Source organism: Mirounga angustirostris, unplaced genomic scaffold (assembly GCF_029215605.1).
Source record: "Mirounga angustirostris isolate CCGP_5_RB_7025 unplaced genomic scaffold, mMirAng1.0.hap1 SCAF_16, whole genome shotgun sequence".
Classification (NCBI taxonomy): Eukaryota; Metazoa; Chordata; class Mammalia; order Carnivora; family Phocidae; genus Mirounga; species Mirounga angustirostris.
In genome coordinates this window covers 12,127,849-12,150,427 of record NW_026991724.1, presented here as the reverse complement: position 1 = coordinate 12,150,427, position 22,579 = coordinate 12,127,849, and the positions used below count along the sequence as shown (strand labels likewise).

General features: G+C 43.8%; 1 protein-coding gene across 6 annotated transcripts in view; it reads right to left on the bottom strand.

Moving 5' to 3' along the window:
• The window catches only part of WDR59 (WD repeat domain 59), an 84,699-nt gene that overhangs the window by 58,895 nt on the left and 3,225 nt on the right, over nt 1–22,579 (bottom strand). For 4 of the 6 annotated variants that reach the window (XM_054511259.2, XM_045890743.3, XM_045890740.3 and 1 more), the window contains exons 2-4: nt 9,434–9,483; nt 4,443–4,578; nt 716–801 (exon numbers count right to left, since the gene is read on the bottom strand). In XM_054511259.2, the coding sequence (XP_054367234.1) occupies nt 716–801; nt 4,443–4,578; nt 9,434–9,483 (272 nt within the window). The remainder of the gene's footprint in view (nt 1–715; nt 802–4,442; nt 4,579–9,433; nt 9,484–22,579) is intronic. The other 2 variants (XM_064581305.1, XM_064581306.1) reach the window with 1 other exon arrangement.

The window sequence follows — 22,579 nt, the reverse complement described above, 5'->3', positions numbered from 1 at the left end:
ATCTCTTAAAGCAGTGGCAACCTGCCACATTGCCATGTAGCTTTCAAGACAGGCAAGTCCTCCCTACCCAGGTCCTCCGTCCTAGAAAGGCAGTTCCTACGCAATTAACACAGGCAGGGGGTCTAGCCTTTCCCAGCACTTCCTGGGTCAGCGTCCCCACTCCTGCATTCCCTGCTTGCTACTTCCCAGGAGGAGTATTCCCCAGCCAGAAATAGTGACCTAAGGACAGGATGGATCAAGGGACACTCCAGAGGCCAAGGCCACAGGCAGGAGGCGACCGTGCAGCTGGATAACGGACTCTGCTGCAGGAGCTCTGTGTGGTGCCCCACAGCTGCTGGAGAAAGAGCAAAGGGCTGCATCCCACCGTCGGTACTCCTGGGCACTGCCGACTGTGAGCGAAGCGATTCTGCTGGCAGAACTGTGTCTCCCTCCTACAGCAAAGATCGGCTCTAATCCTTCACTCCAGACTGGGCTGTACCTGTCTGAGTGTCTCCTGGGATCAGGCTTAGCGGTTACACGAATGCTGGTTCCTAAATCCTGGTTGCTCTTCACTGTGAGGGCCATCACTACCATGAACGCGAAGGACCCGCAGCCACCCGCGGCCAACGCAACACAGAGGGTCAAGCCATGGAAGGAGGATGGTGTCTTCATTTCATTTCCCACGGGACGCTGACAAAGTGAGACAGGCCAGGAGCTGGGGAGGGCTGGTGCCTACCTGATGACCCGAGTGTGGCCTTGTAAGGTTGTGCCAACTTCCCCGCTGCCATCTTTCCACTTATAAAGGTCGACCCGCTGGTTACTCTGAAAAGAAACAAGGGAAAGAAGGCAGCCAGGAGCACATGAGAACACATGCTCTCACTGCAATCTGCCTAGGGCTGAGAAGAGGAAGCCATGGAGAAACCAACGTGCATGGCAGAGATCCTACACACTGACTTCCTTACCAAGCCATCAGACGTGAGTACGCTTAGCATCTGAGCCAACCTCAGCTCAGTACCCAGGTCCTTAAAGGTTAGTGCTGTCTTCAAAGTGAACCCACCCTGGGGTGCCTGCGGGGCTCAGTCGTTAAGCATCTGCCTTTGGCTCAGGTCATGATCCCAGGGTCCTGGGATCGAGCCCCGCATCGGGCTCCCTGCTCCGTGGGAGGCCTGCTTCTCCCTCTCCCACTCCCCCTGCTTGTGTTCCCTCTCTCCCTGTGTCTCTCTCTGTCAAATAAATAAATAAAATCTTTAAAAAAAAAACACAAAAAAACAAAGTGTACCCACCCTGAACAGGTACAGACAGCTACACTGAAGCTACAGACCCACTACTGAGCACGTGAGTGATGGGTTATAGAGATGTCCCCTGGCCGACAGAAGGACCACATCCTAATGCGGAAGGTCACACACCCATCTCTCCAGCTGCTGTCACACTAGATGTTTTTAGCGCAAATTTCCCACCTATCAAATGCCTGGAGTCCTTCTACCACACTTTAAAAACACATATGCACAAGAAAGAAAACAGAACTAACACCAAAGGGGTGTCCTAGGAGGCAAAATTATACAAGATTCCTTGAAATATGCCTATACTAAATTTCTTAAAGGCTTAAGTAAAAAGACACAGGAAAAACCGGCCAGAAGAAACCACACTACAATAGGGAAAGAAGGAAAGGAAAAAGCTGCATTTCACTAAAAGAAACAACAAGCCAGCAAAATATTTAAGTATCATGAGCTTATGAAAAACACCAAAAGTGAATAAAAACGATAACCGTCTAATTACTAAAAGGTATTGAATAATTTCTGAACTGATACATAAGATGCAAGTACATTAATATCTATATATTACCAGAAATGCCAGTTTCCAATTCTAAACCTGCGTTGGGCTCTGTGCTCAGCAGGGAGTTTGCTTGTCCCTCTCCCTCTGCTCCTCTCCCTGTCTAAAATAAATAAATAAAACATTTAAAAAAAATCGTATCTCTGACAAAAGTCTAGTATCAAGAATATATAAAGAACTCTGACAACTCGGCAGCAAAAAGACATACAACCTAATTCCAAAATGAGCAACGGACTTGAATAGACATTTCTCTAAAAAAGGTCTACAAGTGGCCAATGGGCACATGAAAAGATGCTCTACATCATTAGTCACTAGGGAAATGTGAATCAAAACCATAGTGAGATACCATTTTCTACTCACTAGGATGGCTGTAATTTAAAAATTAAAGAAAAAAGGGGTGCCTGGGTGGCTCAGTTGAGCGTCTGCCTTGGGTTCAGGCTGTGATCTCGGAGTCCTGGGATCGGCCCCTGTGTCGGGATCGGCCCCTGTGTCGGGCTCCCTGCTCAGCAGGGAGTCTGTTTCTCCCTCTCCCTCTGCTCCTCCCCCTTGCTTGTGCTCTCTTGCACATCCTCTCTCTCTCAAATAAATAAGTAAAATATTTTTTAAAATAAAAATTTAAAAAAAAAAAACAGAAAACAACAATTCTGATGAGGATGTAGAGAAACCGGAACCTTCGTCCATTGCTGGAAGGACTATAAAACTGTTCAGCTACTGTAGAAAACAGTCTGGTCATTCCTCAAAAAGAGAAACACAGACTTAGCATATGACCCTGCAATTTCACTCCTAAGTATATACCCAAAAGAAGTGAAAACAAGTACTCAAAGAAGTACATGTACACACATGTTCATTTATGCCTTATTCACAACAGCCAGCCCAAAATGTCCACCAGTGAATGAACCGTTAAACAAAATGTGTTACGGCCGTACAATGGAAGAGTATTCGGCCATAAAAAGGAGTAAAGCACTGATTCATGCTACAACGGAGATAAAGAAGGCAGAGACAAAAGGCATGTATTGTATGGTTCCAATTATAGGAAAAATCCAGAACAGATAAATCCACAGAGACAGAGCACAGACTGGTGGTTGCCAGGGGCTGTGGGGAGGGAGAATTCGGAAAAACTGCTGAATGATAAGGGGTTTTAATTTGGAGTGATGGAAATGTTTGGGAACTAGAGAGGGGCATGGTTGTATAACATCGTGAATGTAGTAAGTGACATTAAATTGTCCATTTTAAAATGAATGTCAAAAAAATAAAAAGAAAAAAGAAAAGAAAAGAAAACAATTGCCCCCCCCCCAAAAAAAGGGTTATCTCACCACTTATAAACAAATGTAGTGTTAATCCACTCGGGCCAAGTACTGGCTGGTCAGCCTAAAGCAGTGGTTTCTAATCAGGGGCGATTTTGCTTCCCAGGGACATTTAACAATGTCTGGAGGCATCTTTGGTTGTCATGAATACGGGGAGGGCAAGGAGGAGACGGGGACTTGGAGACAGAGGCCAGGGATGCTGCATGATCTCTCACAAGGCACAGGGCAGCCCCTGCCACAAAGAATTATCTGGCCTGAGATGTCATAGTGCCAAGGCTGAGGACCCCGGGACCAAATGTCAGATGATCAGGGGCTGAGGGTGAGAGGGAGAGAAAGTCCTAGAGGTATAAGCCAACAAAAAGAGCATTGTTCCTAACATACAGGAAAAGGGTTGGGAATGGAAAAGCAGGAGACTGGCCCTCCCTTCTCCTTCAGAACAGTCCCCTAAACCAGCTCCACCTCAGACGTCTATGGTGAGAGTCAGACAGTCAGATTCTATTTTGGAAATGACAGGGAAGAGCAGCTTTTTGTTCCTTCTGAAGCTGACAGCGTTGCTCTTCTTTCTTTTTCCTCAGACGCTTTCCTCTCTCAGACTGTCATTTCTGGTAAGAACAGACCCAGACAGCGCCGTGAATGGTAGCATCTCCTGGATGGTAAGACGGGTTCTTTTAAATACCGTCCTCCCGGCCCAGTGCAAAAGGAGCCAAAGGCGTAGATTTCTAATTGTTCTAGGAGAATAGGATGCTAATAGAGAATGTGATGAAAGATCCCAGAGATGATCTAGCCCAGATCCTTTTTCAGTCATGAATCCCTCCGAAAACCTAATAAAACGTATGCATCTTTTCCCTGGAAAAATTCACATATAAACAGGAACATAAAGTCTCAGGGGGTTAGCTGATCTAATGAATCCCAATCAAGACAGAATCCCTTCCTTTGAGTGGAAGGGTGTGTGGAGTCCTCTGATCCCTCTGAAAGCAATGAACATCATAGTCACTGGCCAGTTACCTTCCTGCCAGTGAAAACAGGTTCTTATCACACACAGAAATGGAGGCATCTACTCATTTCCCTTTCAAAATCTGGAGCCACAGAAACACAAGATCCGACACCACAAATGCCAGCAAATCTGCTCATCACATCTAGAAACACACACATGCACGCATGTGTATATATATGTCAGTAATTTGCCTCAATCTTCCTTCTAGAACCATCCATACTTCTTCTCTGCCTGAGAAGTGATGGTTACATTCTCTTTTCTACATAGAACATAGACCTACTGGCCCCAGCTCACACTTTTAAAAGACTTTTCCTGCACTGCTTAAATGAGCTCACCGAAGCTGCAAAATAGTGTGCGAGGCTGTCATGAGGGTTCCACTGCACAGCTCCAATGTCCCATTTGCTCTGGCGAGAGATCTTTCGGTGACCTTCGAAAGGGGCATCTAGATTAACGATGTATAAGAATCGGCGGCTAGGAAAACAACATCAACATTATAACGATGTAACAGCATTAGCATTAAGACATTTGGAAAAGTACATTTGGAATTACATATGGTTTGCAAACAGCGCTCAAAAAAACCCCAGATGTGTATGACGTTCATCTACTCGGAAAGGCATACGACAGACAAGAGGGAGCCACATCCCTGTGCGAGCCTGTCTTCAGACATGGCCTTCCCCCTGGATCCTTGGAAGTCTGACATCTGCCCACCGGACTCAGCACCAAGCCTCTCTGGTGTTTCCCAATCTCCCCACTAGGGTTGGTCCCTGCGTCCACACTACTCCCACTATGCAGTTTGCTTTGTGAGGGTAGCATTTATCTCTGTAGTACAACTACTGATGGTAAGGCTTCGGTCCCGAGCCAACTGGCTGGAGTAGGGACCGTGTCTCCAATCTCTGCAGGTCTCTCCTCACCAGGCACAGTGCTCTGCATTCAGTAAACGTGCGCTACACACATCACTCATCTCTTGGTCAACTATCCAGGAGAAAATCTCAAATTCCCTTGCAAGTTGCCGACCTGGTGAAAGCAACTAAATTAAGTCTGTTGGGAAGGAAATAGTAACCAATAAAGTAATAGTGAATATAACATATTAAGCACTGATAATGTTCAAGGTGCCAATCAATATAAAGGCTCTGAAAACAGGAGTGTCCTGTGTTCACCTATCTTCCCTTTGCTTTAAGTGAAAAATCCTTGGTGTGTGAATCGACATCTCAGCAGCCATTAGCTGTCGTTAGAGAACACGCCAAGCTCCTGGGTATCACTGAGGATAGGTGGGCTCGACGAAGAAAAAGATTAATCATCCCTGCTCAGAGGAGATAGGAAATGCAAGTTAAAATGGCACGTCAAACTCTAGCAGAAACCCGACAAGAGAGGCTTAGGGGGGAAGCAGGAAAACACAGGCAAGACCCAAATTCACAGAACTTCCGGAACTTCTGGTGCAGAACAAAGATCTAGAATCTCTGACCCCCTCTGAAGGAATCACCTGATCCTGTAGCAGGGAGGATGGCATCTTTCCATTAGCACCAACAACAGGAAAAAAGGCCGAGAGCTATCCATGTGGGGCGCGAGTCAAGAGGGAAGGTCAGAGGCATGACAGAGCAAAGGGAGACCCACAGAAAGCAAGCACTTCAGGATAAACACATCTGATCGAACATACATGTGTATCTTCATTCCTCCATGAAGACCCACGAAAGTAAGAGTAAAAACGTAAAACACAGAAACCCACAAAGACAAAGACAAAGAGAGAGGAAGTGAAGAGCACACGGACAAATGGTAACTGATGGAAAGAAAGCAAACACCCACGTGCCTGCAAAGGGGACGTGAATGAGAGGGAAGCTGATTCACGCTGCAGAACTCAACCGAGCCCAGGAGCTGGAGGCTTCGGCCTACGGGCAAGGGGAACAGAGAGGCTGCAGAACCAAACGCAGAACAGAACAAGCATGGTTTGAAAGAGCACTAAGGAGAGTGGTTTATGCACACCCCCAGAGAGCCAGGTGACCACCTCTCCTTCACCCGGCTGGAGGGGGGGACATGCTTTAGAGAAACTACTTGATGGGAGCCCCAGGCCTGGGACAAAAGGCACAGCAGCGTGTGAGGATGAGGAGCTGTACTTAAAACAGGGCACTGAGGTGGGGTGTGAGGCCTCCCTGCCTCTGCTCTACTCAGTACTCACAACACTGAGCTTTCGTCTTAAGACAACGACAAGTGACAAGAGGATTCTTCTCAGGGGAAAATGACCAGCCCAAGAAAAAAACAAAAGCAAACAAGTTAACAACACAGAACCCAGGAAATAACAACATCTGGGTGCCCGCCAAAAAAAGGGGTCTGGTTCCCACCTGATCTCCCTCCAATGAACCCCACCGTCACACATGTAAACTGATCACTCTTGGACAGTAACAGAGAGCCAGTGAGTATCAGTCACCAGAGGAAACATGAAAGACAGGCACCAACATGATCGAAAGAAAAAAAGGAAATAAGTAGTGCAGAGGAAAGAAGAAACCTAGAATGAACATTGTCAGAGAGGTAAAAGAAGACAAGGTAAAGAACAGAGAACAAGAGAGAGCTCCTGGAAATGAAAAGCATAACCGAAATAAAGAAATCTGATCGAAGAGTGGGAAGTTAAAGCTGAAGGAAACTCCCAGAATGCGAAACAAAAAGGACCAAAGGAAAATTCACATAGGATATCCAAATAGGACTAGGAGCAGCTCCAGAAAGAATGAGAGCAGGAAGTAGAGGGGTGGAAATTAACAAAGACGCAGTGCAGGAAAACTTCTCCAAACTGGAAGACACAGACTTCCAGAATGAAAGGACCTTCCAACAGTGCTAAAAATTACTCTGGATCTTAATCTGAATGGGGATCACATGGGCGTATATATTTGTAAATTCACTTGAGCAGTTCACTTAAGTACATACTTTATATATTTTCAAGTTCAATGTAAGAATACGAAATGGTGAACCTTTAAGATTATGTTGAAAAATAAGATGGATATATATGTATCTAAGAGCACACCAAAACAGGAAAGCTTGCCTGACTTCCAGTGAAGTGATCCCATTCCCTCCTAGGATGCTACAAATAACAATAACCACATCAGTGAATGCAGAAAAGTCTAACATTTGAGACACAGTTATCCCTTAGCACCTCTGTATTTTATGGTTGTTAATATGACCACATGATGCCAAGTATATATTACGTTTCTGTTTAGATAAAACAAGGAATGATGCATAAAAAAGAGGGGCTTTCCAAGTGCCCAGCACAATGAATGAAAAAAAGACATACACCAAGGCAATCACAGTAAAAATTTCACATACCTGGAGGTACAAGTAACACTAGAGACAAAGATAGCATTGGAAAGTTTCCAAAGACAAAAAATAGGTCACATACAAAGTCCAGAATCAGAATGGTATAGGACCTTTCAAAATTACTCTGAGAAAAGAACCCCAAATACTGATTCAGCCCCAAAACGGTTATATAACTAAATTAGAAGGAGGGGGAGGTCATGTAAGGGACACACAGAGGAAAATAAAAGTGCTAAATCCTCATCTATTTTAAGAAGTCAATTTGTTTTGGGGCACCTGGGTGGCTCAGTTGTTAAGCGTCTGCCTTCGGCTCAGGTCATGATCCCAGGGTCCTGGGATCGAGGCCCACATCAGGCTCCCTGCTCAGCGGGAAGCCTGCTTCTCCCTTTCCCACTCCCACTGCTTATGTTCCCTCTCTCGCTGTGTCTCTCTCTGTCAAATAAAGAAATAAAATCTTAAAAAAAAAAAGAAGTCAATTTGTTATATCTATGATGGATAAATCAAGATACCGAGTATATGTGTACTATTTGGAACAATGGAGGCAACCCCAAAGAAAAAGCTAAAAGAGTCTCAATTAGTTGTTTCTAATGAGTGGGATCAGAGGTAAGGAAGAGGTGAGGTAGGATTCTGCTGTCTGACAATATAATCCTTGTAATGCTATACTGACTTTTTCAATTATATATATGTATTTCCTTGATTTTAAAAAACCAGGTTTAAAAACTGAGTAGTTAATGAATAATATATCCCCAAAACCACTGACTTGCACACTTTAAATGGATAAACTACATGATCTGTGAATTTTATCTCAATAAAGCTGTTTTTTTTTCCCTGAGTGCAGAGGCGGCAGTAAAGAGACATACCAATTGCTCCTTATCTGTGCATCCAGTATGACGTAAGAAAATGGTAATGGTAACGGTCTCTGGGGAGGGGGTCAAAAGGAAGAAGGAAAACTTACTTCTCACTGCATAGCCTTTTTTTTTTTTTTTTAAGATTTTTTATTTATTTGACAGAGAGAGGCACAGTGAGAGAGGGAACACAAGCAGCGGGAGTGGGAGAGGGAGAAGCAGGCTTCCCGCTGAGCAGGGAGCCTGATGCGGGGCTCGATCCCAGGACCCTGGGTTCATGACCTGAGCCGAAGGCAGTCGCTTAACGACTGAGCCACCCAGGCGCCCCTGCATAGCCTTTTTAATTATTTAAATGTCTGCTACATTTAAGGTAAATTAAAATATCATTTCAAAATAAAACAATGAAATAGAAGATAATTCATTAATCTATATGTAGGTTCGGGGGCACCTGGCTGGCTCAGTTAGTAGAGCATGTGACTCTTGATCTCCCGGTTGTGAGTTCGAGCCCCATGTTGGGTGGAGAGATTAGTTAAAAAAAAACTGATAAATGGGTTCATAAACAACTAAGTTAATGAAAATACAGCAAACTCAGAGAGGCCGTGAATATGAAAGGCGAGGGGAGACTCTGGCCATTAAGTGCCAGCACACTGGTACCATGGCGGAGTGATGAGCAAATGTTGGGATGGCGCTTAGTTGCCAGAATCTTAAAAACGCTGGGCCAGAAGACACCACAGAAATTATGTAGCTTGATTTCTTCATAACGAAATCAAATTCCTTCACAAGAAAACCGAAGTCCAGGGAGGCCGAGTGGATAAGTGTCCCGGGACTCACAGTAAATGGCAATGCCAAACTAGGACCCAGATGCCCTCAATCCTGGTAACTACCTGTGAGACCACAGCAGACCTACAGAGTCCGGGCAATACACAGAAAACTGCAATTCTAAGACCAAAGTACCAGTCACTAAAATTTAAAAGGAATTTTACTGCTTACATGTTAGGGCAGAGACAAAAATAAATGGCAAACAATCCCTCTAAGTACCCCCCCCCCCGAGGTCACTAGGAGAGCAGAACAAAGCCCTATGACCACAATCCTTAAAGAGAAAGAGTATTTTCCAACTTCCCAGAAACCTCCTTATTTGCAGTTTCTTCCCAGAAATCGCAGCAGGGGAATGCTGCAAGCTCACTTACCCGGAAAGCACAGCATGCTGCCCAAGACGGTCCACAGACATTGCAGTTGCCTGAGAGAGAGAACACACGGTCAGTTTTGCCCGCGAAGCCAGCTTAGGTTGGAGAAGACACGCAGGTAGTCACCTCAGGGTCTTCCTCTTCCTATGGCCCAGCTAAGTCCCCAACTGGCAGGTAGGATCCGTTGCTTACAGGGGACGCTTTTACCCCCTTCTAATCCTCACCCAACCTCACACTCACCTGCCACAATAGGGTGGTTGCTATCTGTTCCCCGATACCAGGATTACCCACAAGCAAGCTGGCATATTCTAAATTGAGAAGACATAATCTAAGACCCTTAGGGAATCTAACTACCTCAGAGCTAACAGAGCCCCTTCCAAGCAAAACTTAACCTAGGACATCACTCATGCACACACATACCACCCCACCCCACCCCACCCCCATGCCCTTCCAAAGGCCATGGCTCCTCCTCCAAGCCAAATGGCAAGTGGTAATATTCAAACACCACCCGTGCTGAATCTATGGTCATAGTCTTGTTATTGAGATGCTCAGCTCCCATTTAATCTGAGATTTCTAGCACATTCTAATGATTTCCATTTCCCAGGTCTCCCAGTTCCTAGGGAGCACCATCTTTTCAGGATCCAATGTCCAATTCCCAAAAGACCAGACTGAATCAAAAGAATTTGCATTCAGCTGAAGCATGAGGCTGACTTTAATCATGGCAGTTATAGCCCTAAATTCTCTTATTTGGACAAGTCCAAATCCTGCTGCATTCTCAGGACATTACTGCACATTCTCATACATCCTCAGAAATATGTCACAGGTAATATCGGGGACGAGAAGCCAGAGCGCTCTCACTGGAGGCTAAAAAGTGATTGTTATGCATCCTTCATCCCACTAGAGTCGTGAGCAGAGAAAAACCCAGCTGGAAAGGCAGGCAGTGAATGAGATGCAATTTCCACACTCTTCTGAACAATTTAGAGACAAAGGTATGAAAGAAGGCAAGATGGTTCCTCCAACTAGAGGTAGTACAATCTTTCTAGAGTGTGTGTGGTAGACAGCAACAGAAGACCGCTCCAATATTCTGGGATTTAGCAGACGTGATTAAGGACCCAAATCAGTTGACCTTAAGATATAGAGTCCTGAAACAACCCAAACGGCCGTGAGCAGGTGAATGGCTAAACAAAATATGGTATACACATACAATGGCCTACATACTATGGTATGGATGAACCTTGAAAATATTATGCTAAGTGAAACAAGCCAGGCACAAAAGAACAAATATTGCATGATTCCACTTACATGAGGTATCTCAGGTAGGTAAATTCATAAAACCAGAAAGAATAGAGGAGGCAGGGAGTGGGGAATGGGGAGTTACCGTTTAATGAGTACAGAGTTTCTGTTTGAATTTTTTTTTTTTTAAAGATTTTATTTATTTATTTGACAGAGAAAGACACAGCGAGAGAGGGAACACAAACGGGGAGTGGGAGAGGGAGAAGCAGACTCCCTGCCGAGCAGGGAGCCCGATGCGGGACTCGATCCCGGGACTCCAGGATCATGACCTGAGCCGAAGGCAGTCACTTAACCAACTGAGCCACCCAGGCGCCCTTGAATTTTTTTTTTTAAGATTTTATTTATTTGACAGAAAGAGAGAGAGCACAAGCAGGGAGGGCAGCAGGGGGGAGAGGGAGAAGCAGCAGGGAGCCAGATGCAGGACTCAATCCCAGGACCCCAGGATCATGACCTGAGCCAAAGGCAGACGCTTAACGACTGAGCCACCTAGGCACCCCCAGAGTTTCTGTTTGAGATGATGAAAAGTTCTTGAGGGTTGTGGGGAGACAGAGAAACCCAATCCCATCAGCCCTTTAAATCTAGGTCTAGAGGTCAGAGACAGAGGCAGTCAGAGATTCTAAGGGTGAGGCATTTAACATGAGGAAGATTTGCTAGCTGAGGCATTTAACATGAGGAAGATTTGCTAGCTGTGGAGAAGGTGGGACCGCACAGCAAGACCCTGAAAATGACCCCTAAATTACAACCAGCAAGAAAACAGGGACCTAGGGGCACCTGAGTGGCTCAGTCAGTCAGGTGACTGACTCTTGATTTCAGCTCAAGTCAAGATCTCGCAGTTGTGGGATCCATGCTGAGGGTGCCTCTGCCCTCCCCCCAACCCCCCAACCCCGCTCTTCGGTGCTCTCTTTCCCTCCCTCAAATAAACAAATAAAATAAATCTTAAAAAAAAAAAAAAAAAAGGAGGGGCGCCTGGGTGGCTCAGTCATTAAGTGTCTGCCTTCAGCTCAGGTCATGATCCCAGGGTCCTGGGATCCAGCCCCGCATCAGGCTCCCTGCTCAGAGGGAAGCCTGCTTCTCCCTCTCCCACTCCTCTGCTTGTGTTCCTTCTCTTGCTATCTCTGTCAAATAAATTAAAAAAGAAAGAAGAAAGAAAGAAAGAAAGAAAGAAAGAAAGAAAGAAAGAAAGAAAGAAAGAGAAAGAAAGAAAGAGAAAGAAAGAAAGAAAGAAAGAAAGAAAGAAAGAAAGAAAGAAAGAAAGAAAGAAAAGAAAAGAAAAGAAAAGAAAAGAAAAGAAAAGAAAAGAAAGAAAGAAAAAGGGATGGGGCACTCATCTGGCTCAGTGGAAAGAGCATGCAACTCTTGATCTCGGGGTCATGAGTTTGAGCCCCATGTTGAGTGTAGAGATTACTAAAAAAATAAATAAATTCAAAAATAATAAAATAAAAGACATCAATCCTATTTTAAATAAATAAACAATTTTTTTAAAAAGGGGCGCCTGGCTCTGACTCAGTTAGTTGGTAGAGCATGTGACTCTTGATCTTGGGAGTCATGAGTTCAAGCCCCATGTTGGGAGTACAGCTTACTTAAAAAAATGAAAGAGGGGCGCCTGGGTGGCTCAGTCATTAAGCGTCTGCCTTCGGCTCAGGTCATGATCCCAGGGTCCTGGAATCGAGTCCCGCATCGGGCTCCCTGCTCCGTGGGAAGCCTGCTTCTCCCTCTCCCTCTCCCCCTGCTTGTATTCCCTCTCTCGCTGTGTCTCTCTCTGTCAAATAAATAAATAAAATCTTTAAAAAAAAAAAAAAAAGAAAGAAAGGAGGGGAGGGAGGGAGGGAAAGGAAGGAAGAAAGAAAAAGAAAACAGGGACGGGCCTCAGTCCTATAACCCCCAGGAACTGAATTCTGCCAACAACCTGAATGAGCCTCAGTAGATTCTTCCTTAGGCAACTGAGCCTCCAGATGACAACCCAGACAACTGACACCCGGATTTCAGCTTAGAAGACTCTAAACACAGAAATGAGCCAAGCAATGCCTGGACTTCTGACCCAGAGAACTGTGAGCTAATAAATGGGTATTGTTTAAAGCTGCTAAGTTTGTGGTACAGTGTTAACAGAGAGTGGCCTGGTAATAACAATGATGATAATAAAAGTCAAGGCTTTGACTCAAAAATTGCACCTCCAGAATCCATCCAAAACACAGAAAAACTTTTATACAGAGAGTTGCTTATTTCATTTTATCTACAAGTAAATGATGTGTATTTACATAACAATATTCTCAGTGTTTAAAAACCACACAGAAAAAACCCAGGAGCCAAAACTGCAAATAGAGTATCATAACTCACCATATCACCTTATCAGAGGAAGTTCTTTTTAAAAAGTAAGACACAAAAGCCCACCTAACAGATGTGTCCCTACTCCTATCCCAGAAAAAAGGGCCAACATCATGTTCATAGCACATTAAGGAGGGTCATGCTCGGCTGTCCCAAAGGGAGAATGGAGAGGAAGAGAAGGGCACCTAACCAGAGTAAAGCTGGTGCTCCACGGCGGAGGGACAGGAGTCCCCCCTGGAGGCTTCCCCACCTTAGGGCACCAGGCAGGGAGCAGCTGAGAGATGCTAAGTCTGGGAGTCAGGGGGTTAAGAACCACGGGAGCCACATGATCCCACTGCAGGAGAGGGAGCAGAGCCCCAGTGATGGCTGAGAGAGAGAATTCCCTTGCTTGCTTGCTCATGCTACTTCAGTGGCTCCCACAGTCCACAGGGGAAGGACAACACCCTTAGCATGAGCGTAAAGATCACTTAGACCTCTCTTCGTCTCACTTCCACAGCCCGACTCACATCTCTCACCTTCCAACTCCATCCCAACACCCCCGCCATGATAAATTCTTTATTATGAATTCCCTCTAGACCTCCAAAATCAAGCAAGCACCACCCTCTCACCTCTGGACCCCCACACCCGCTGCTTCCTCTGCCTGGGTAACACTTCTCTCCCTTCTTCACCTAGCCAATTCCCTCTTGTCCCTCAGGATTCAGTGCAGGCTCATCCCAGAAAGTTATTCTGACCCATCCCTCTTGTACACACCCAGTGGGTCACCTGTGCTTCCCTTGTGCTTCCATAGTACTCAAAGCTTATCTTTACACAGTACTTGGGATACTTTATAATAATCCTCTATTTACTGATACATCTCCTCCACTTGACCTCAATTGCTTACAAGTAAAAATCAACTCACTAGGGGCGCCTGGGTGGCTCAGTCGGTTAAGCGTCTGCCTTCGGCTCGGGTCATGAGCCCAGGGTCCTGGGATCGAGCCCCGCATCGGGCTCCCTGCTCGGCGGGGAGCCTGCTTCTCCCTCTCCCACTGCCTGCCTCTCTGCCTGCTTGTTCTCTCTCTCTATCTCTCTGTCAAATAAATAAATAAAATCTTAAAAAAAAAAAAAATCAACTCACTAGTACAATGCCTGGCACAGCCCATGGTATGTACCGAATAAATGCGAGCTACCAGACACAATATAGGTCTTAAAAGTTTATGCTGCACAAAAACTTGTACAGAAACGTTCATGGCAGCATGAGTCCTAACAGCCAAAAAGCAGAAACCACCCAAATGTCCAACAGTTGATGAATGGATATATCCCTACAATGAAAATATTAGTCGACTACAACAAAGACTGAACTTCTGCTACATACTACAATATGGATGAACCTTAAGAAGAACTAAGTGAGGGGCACCTCGGTGGCTCAGTCGGTTGAGTGCCAGACTCTTGATTTCGGCTCAGGGTGTGATCTCAGGGTCATGAGATGGAGCCCTTCCTCGGGCTCCACGCTCAGCAGGGAGTCTGCTTGAGATTCTCTCTCCCTCTCCCTTTGGCCCTCCCCCAACTCCCTCGCGCACGTGCTCTCTCTAAAAAAAATAAATAAATAAGTAAAATAAGTTAATCACGAAGACCACATACTATGTGATTCCATTTCTATGAAACGTCCTAATAGGCACATCTATAGAGAAGAAAGCGGAACAGTGATTGCTTAAGGCTGGGGTAGCTGGAAGACTGGATGCTGACGGTTAAAGGGTACAAGGTTTCTTCTTGGGGTGAGGAAAATGCTCTAAAAATGATGGTGGTACTGGTTTCACTCTGTTGAGTACACTGAAACCCACTGAATCGTCTACACTTCAAGCAAGTTAATTATACGATGTGTCAACTATATCTCAATAAAACTGCTACCGGTAAAAGGCTTATGCTATAACATTTTCATCTTTTAGACAACGACAGGTATGGTACTTTACAATGGTCAGGTGACAATGAATTTGGAGATGGATTGCATTACCAATCCATTTCGGATTTATAGTTCAATTTTCGTACAAACACAATGATTCTCTCAGAAAGTTTATCTCTCTGGGAAAAATCTGTAATATACAGCTTCATAAGACTATCTTTCTACCCTGATTCAATGCAGAAGAAAGCCCCTCTATAGAGACCACTGCTATCTGCAGAACAAAATCTCGATTTGAAGGGACTAGGAAAGAAATCAACTCTTCCTCTTTCAACCCCAGCTGAATTAGAAAGAGCTGTTCAAAAATATGAAAACACTTTGCCTGTTCATCCTTCCACATGATGCAAAATGGGAAACATCCAATCAACACAAGTCAGAGCTAGGTCAGGTCCCCAAAATCAGTTTGTCACATGCCTGAGCAACGACTGTAATGTAACTATCAGATTTCATAGAATAAAATCACAAATTAAAACCAATGGACATAAAAAGGATCAGAGCATTTCAAATGACAAGATCCAGTCTCTTTAAATCAGAGACAGACACTGCTGCCGAGGCTGTTTTTAAAACCATCCTCATACAATACCTTCTAGGTTTGTATCCGAGGTTGTGTTCACACACTCAGCACAATGGGTGCTTTCTGGGAAGTCTCACTCTTTATTTTTTTTTAAAGATTTTATTTATTTATTTGACAGAGAGAGAGAAAGCACAATAGGGGGAGTGGCAGAGGGAGAAGGAAAAGCAGGTTCCCTGCTGAGGACCCTGGGATCATGACCTGAGCCAAAGGCAGATGCTTAACCAACTGAGCCATCCATGCGCCCCGGGAAGTCTCCCTCTTTAAAATGAGAACATCCTCGCGTTCTCGCAAGCTGAAATGGCACACACTGGGTATGACTAGGAAAATCACCTAACCTTTCTGAGTCCCAGGTTCCTCATCTGTAAAATAAGAAAGTGGATGAGCTATCTTCCAAAGGTCCTTTCGGCTCCATAAGACTATTTTGTCAGGCTATGCGTTGCTTCCTTACACAAGTTGTCTAATATAATCATAATCATTAACACGTATCAAGTACTTAACATATGCTGGTCACTGTGCTAAGTGCTCTGTGTTGACTACCTCATATAATTGTCACAGTAACTGTCAGGTGGTGTGCAGAAAAGAGTAGAGCAGGCATGAGACTGCTCACCTCAGAAAGGCCTGCTTGCAAGGCTGGTTCTTGGCTGGTGTCTGGGAACTCGGGATTTGGAGTGTTCCCACCATTCCCTAACTGGTAAGAATGGCTCACTGTACCTACACTGTGTGTACGACGTGGTTTATGCTGAGCTCCTGCTGCCCTTCTGGGGTGTGGAGTTGTGGTTCACGCTAGCCACAGGGTGCTTACGTGACCAACCCCAAATAAAAACCTTGGGCACTGAGACTAATGAGCTTCCCTGGTCACATTTCCTACGTATTGCTATAATTCGATGCTGGAGGAATTAAGCATGTCCTGAGTGACTCCATGGTAAAAGGTCTCTTGCACCTAGTTTCCTCCAGACTTTACTCCATGTGCTTTCGCACTCTGAATTTGCTTTGTGTCCTTTCACTGCAATAAATCATAACTGCAAATACAACTGTGAGTCCTCCTAGTGAAACTAGACATAGTGTGGGGAATCCTGGACACAGGTAGATACTATTATTCTTGTTTTATGGATAAAGAAACTGAGGCTTAAAAGGAACTAACTTGCCCAAGATCACATGGCAGAGATGACATAACCTGGATCCTAACACTGGCACTCCAGTACCATACCCCTGAACACTTGGCTGTACCCTACTCCTCCCCCATTCTTCACTGCATTTTCATATCAAAATTTCTAGAAACCAAATAATTTGCAGGATTCACAACATAACAGTCACTTCCACCAAAAATAGCCCTACTGTGCCCTTCCATTCCCACAGTTTCCAAAATGAACTTTAAGTGAAACTAGAAAAGCAGGGACCAAAGCTGGATGGCTCCAGGAAAACGTCTGGACTATTAATTATTCATAACATTCCACTTAGCTAAAAAATTCACCAAGTTGTGTTTTGTTTGTTATTTTGTTTACTTAGAGCAGAAAAAAAAAAGGGCCTCAATTTTTATCTATCTGGAAAAGTCGCAATAATGCTGAGACTAGTAAGTCACCCACCATTAGGGTAACAGGGAACACACTTTCTGCTGAGATGCCTCATTTTTCATTTCAAGAAGCAAGAAATTGAGTAGCAAGAAAAAAATTACTAGAGAATGTCTCTATGAACCCAGGATATAGATTTTTCTTAAGAAGACTGAAAAAGCACAATCCATAAATTCAACTGCATCAAAAATACACTTCTGTTCATCAGAAGATAATACAAAGACAATGAAAAGGGAGACTATATTTGTAACACAGGTAACCAACAGAAGATTAGAAACCAGAAAAAAAGGTTTAATTCTTCCAAATCAATAAAAAAGAGACAATTCAATAAAAAAGGACATGGACATACACAGGCATTTCATGGAAGAAATACAAAGCCAATTAAATATATGAAAAGATATTTATCTTAATCAGTAATCAGGGAAATACAAATTAAACCCAACAAAGGTAGACCAGGGGCGCCTGGGTGGCTCAGTCGTTAAGTATCTGCCTTCAGCACAGGTCATGGTCCCAGGGTCGGGAAAGCCTGCTTCTCCCTCTCCCACTCCCCCTGCTTGTGTTCCCTCTCTCACTGTGTCTCTGTCAAATAAATAAATAAAATCTTAAAAAAAAAAAAAAAAAAAGGGTAGACCATTTCATAGGCACCCGGTAGGTAGAAATCAGAAGGACAAGAGCTTGACGTGGGCAGGGAATTTTGTCAATTTTGTGCACTGCTTATCTTGGTCCATTCAGGTTGTTCTAACAAATTACCATAGACTGGGTGGCTTATAAACTGCAGAAATCTATTTCTCACTGTTGTAGAGGTTGGGAAGTCCGAGATCAAGATGCTGGCATCCTGTTTGTCTGGTTTGGATTCATTTCCTAGACCACCCAGGTGTAACCTCATGTGGCAGAGGGGGAAGGGAGAGGAGCCCAGGAAAGGGCACTAATCCCACTCAGGAGTGCTCCACACTTCTGGCCCAATCATTTCCTAAAGGCCCCACCTCCTACTACCATAACCTGGGGTTAGACTTCAACATATGAATTGTGGGCGGGGCCACAAATATTCAGACCATCATCCTGCCATCCCTAGTGCCTGGCATACAGTAGACTCTCAATAAGTAATTGCTGAAAGGATGGGAAATTTAAATGTCTGATAACCCCAAGTGTTGACGAGGATATGACTCCAAAGGAATTTTTTAAGCTCACTGCTAGGAATATAAAATCTGAACCACTTTGGAAAACAATCTGATATTTGCTGATGAGGCTGAAGTACATGCACAATCCGTGGCCCAGCAATTCATTCCAAATAAATACCGTATTTATATATGATCATCTACAGTAAAAACTGGAAACCCAAATGTTTAATGACAGAGGGATAAATCGACTGTGGTACATTCATACAATGGAATACTACTTCACAGCAAAATTAGTAAACCACAAGCATGGTAGTCAACATGGATGAGCTTCAAAAACAATATAGTAGGACCAAAAAAAAAAAAGCAAGATTCACAAAATTCATACCATATGATTTCATCTATAGAATAGTCAAAAACAATCAAAATAGAACAAAATATTGTTTACAACTACATATATGTGTGCTAAAACTACAGGGAAAAGCAAATAAATGATTAATCCAGAAATGATTAATCCCTGCCTCTAAAGGGTCTGAAGAGAGGGATATGTTCTGGAAAAGGTATCCAGAGGGTAAATTTAACTAAAATGGTCTATTACGTAAGCTGTGGAGGGTACAATTTATTAATGTTCTTCACATGGTACCCATAGCACTCACATGTGTGATAAATTCCTAATAAAATAATTTTTAAGACAAAAAATTTTAAAATGTCATTAGAAAAATGTCTCATAGGTGCGGCTGGGTGGCTCAGTCAGTTAAGCATCAGACTCTTAATCTCAGCTCAGGTCTTGATCTCAGGGTCATGAGTTCAAGCCCCGAGTTGGGTTCCACGCTGGGCATGGAGCCTACTTAAAAAAAAAGAAAAGTGCCTGACTCTTGGTTTCAGCTCAGGTCATGATCTCAGGGTCCTAAAATTGATCCCCACTTTGGGCTCCCTGCTCAGTGCAGAATCGGCTTAAGACTCTCTCTCCCTTCCCCTCTGCCCCTCCCCCCTGACTCTCTCTCTAAAATAAATAAATATTAAAAAAAAAAAAAAGAATGCCTGATAAAGACTATACCACAGAGGTACCTGGCTGGCTCAGCTGGTGGAGCATGGGACTCTTGATCTCGGGGTTGTGACTTCAAGCCCCACATTTGGTGTAGAGATTACTTAAAAATAAAATCTTAAGGGGCGCCTGGGTGGCTCAGTCAGTTGAGCTTCCAACTCTCGATTTCCACTCAAGTCACGATCTTGGGGTTGTGAGATCAAAACCAGTGTCAGGCTCTGTGCTCAGTGCAAAGTCTGCTTAAGATTCTCTCTCTGCCTCTCCCCGCTCCCCACTTGAGGACACACACGTGCACACTCTCTAAATAAATAAAATCTTTAATAAATAAATAAATAAAATCTTAGGAGGAAAAAAAAAAAACGCCAGGGGCTCCTGGATGGCTCAGTCGGTGGAGCGTCTGCCCTCGGCTCCGGTCATAACCTGGGATCGAGCCCTGCATCGGGCTCCCTGCTCAGCGGGAAGCCTGCTTCTCCCTCTCCCTCTGCCGCTCCCCCTGCTTGTGCTCTCTCCCTCTCTCAAATAAATAAATAAAATCTTAAAAAAAAAAACCCTAACTTATCCCTCCTTTGATGAAAATGCTTCAGTGATTTCCTGTTGCCTGTAGAATATAAATTCCTTATTTTGGACTGTTTTATATGCTGGTCTCGGCCTACTTCTCAGATCACATCTTACACCTACTGTTCCCTCCGTGACTGTTTATTTTCATCTTTCTCCAGCTGCTCCACTTTGAGCTCCCTGAGGGTAGACATTTTGCCTTGTTGACTCCTGCTGTCTCCCTGGTGCCTAGAATAGTGCTTGGTATGTGGTAGTACTCAACAAATATTTGTTGAATGAAAAAATATCTAAAAAATCAATTATGTTGATTAACAGTATTAACAGGAATTAGGAAGAAGTGTTTAGGTTTTCAAACAAAATTTTAGAATAATTTTAGACCTACAGAAACACTGGGAAGACAGTACAGAGGGTTACCATATATCCTGCACCCAATCGCCCCTATTAAAAACATCTTACACTAGTATGGTACATTTTCTACAATTAACTAAACAAAATTGATATTATTAACCCAAATCCGTACTTTATTCAGATCTCCTTTGTTTTTACCTAATGTCCTTGTTCTGTTCTGGGATTCCATTCAAGATACCACGTTACATGTAGTCATCATGTCTCCTCAGGCTCCTTGGCTATGACAGTTTCTCAGACTGTCTTTGATGACTTTGACAACCTCAAGGAGTACTAGTCAAGTATTTTGTAGAATGTCCCTCAGTTGGGATTTGTCTGATGTCTTTCTCATGAATAGACTGGGATTATGGGTTTTGGGGAAGAAGATCCCAGAGATAAGGTGTCATTCTCATCCCATCATATCAAGGCTGCTTACAGTGAACATGACATATCACTGTTGATGTTGACCCGGCTGAGGTAGTGCTCGTCAGGTTTCTCTACTGTAAGCTTCACTCTTTTTGCCTTCTGTCTATACTGTACTCTTTGGAAACTAGTCAGTATATGCAGCCCAGACTTAAAGAGTGGAGACTGCTTCCTTCCTTCACTTCTTTCTTTCTTTTTCTTCAATTAGTTGCTTATATCAGTGTGAATTCTTAGATATTTATTTTATATATTGGATTATAATCCAGTAGTACTTTATTTTATTATTTCACTTTGTTTCTCAAATTGTCCCAGTCTTCACCATTGGGGGCTCTTCAGGGGGTTCATGTGTTCTTGTGACATACTCCCATCACTGTTTTCATTTGTTTGTATGTCTTTTATTTTTTAATTATTTTTTATTATTTTAAAAAAGATTTTACTTATTTGAGAGAGAGCGAGATAACAAGAGAGAGCACAAGCAGGGAGGAGAAGGAGAAGCAGGCTCCCTGTTGAGCAGGAAGTCCTATGTGAGGCTCGATCCCAGGACCCTGAGATCATGACCTGAGCAGAAGGCAGCCGCTTAACCGACTGAACCACTGAGGCACCCCTATATATCTTTTAAATATACAGTACTTCCGGGGCGCCTGGGTGGTTCAGTCGTTGGGCGTCTGCCTTCGGCTCGGGTCATGATCCCAGGGTCCTGGGATCGAGCCCTGCTTGGGGCTCCCTGCTCGGAGGGAAGCCTGCTTCTCCCTCTCCCACTCCCCCTGCTTGTGTTCCTTCTCTCACTGTGTCTCTCTGTCAAATAAATAAAATCTTAAAAAAAAAAAAAACACACACACACAAAAAGTCAATTTGACGTTTTGTGTGTTTTAAATATACAGTACTTCCTTATTTTCTGGCACTACAAGATGCTTAGCTCTTATCATGTATATTTCCTGCTGTAGTCCCCAAATTAGCCATTTCTCTAAGGATCCCTGGTTTCTTTTATTGGAGAATGACATTAGAAACCAAGATCTGGTGTTAGATGTGCTCACTGCTCTTGGGGTGTTATTGCCTCTAGGTACTCTCATCTGACAAAACAGGGAATGTATGTGTGTACTAATCCATGTGTATACATATATCTGTAAATATTTCCATATGTAATCATCGGCATCTATACTAAGCTGAATATGAGTTCATACTTAACATCTTCTACTCTGATCCATTATCACAAGTGACATTGGCTCCACCCTTTGCTTATCGGTAACCTCCCACTCTGTGAGAAACTGGGTCCCCCTGCCATCCTCCATCCATTTACTTACTTGTTCATTCCAAAAGACACGTACAGTGGTTTCAGAATTGTTAACCTGAGCACAGTGCTTATGTACAGTTCTTTTCCCCTTTAGTGTTACAGACTCCACTAAGGCTTTCATCATTTTTTTAAAAAAGATTTTAAGATCCCAGGATCCTGGGATCATGACCCAAACTGAAGTCAGATGCTTAACTGACTGAGCCACCCAGACACCCCTAGGTCTTAAAGTTAGGTTTTAAAAAAATCAACTTGATATTTTATCACAGCTTTAATCATAATCGCCAAAAAGTGGTAGCAACCTGAATATCCACAAACAGGTGAATGGATACAGGCTGTGGTCTCTCCATACACTGGAATACTACTGATGGGCAATAAAAAAGACCAGACTAACTGATGCTCAACAACATGGGTGAATCTCAAAGGCACTGGGTTAAGTGTGAGAGGCCAGGCTTAAAGGGTTCTATACCATACATTCCTTGTCTTACAGAAATCACCTCAGCAGCTGTCAAAGGAAGTGCTATATGTTAACTGTGGTGCTGGTTACAGAACTATATACATTGGCAAAACTCAACAAATTGTCCACATAAAAGGGGGAATTTTATTGTACATTAATTATACTTCAATAAACCTGGTTTAAAAAAAAAAC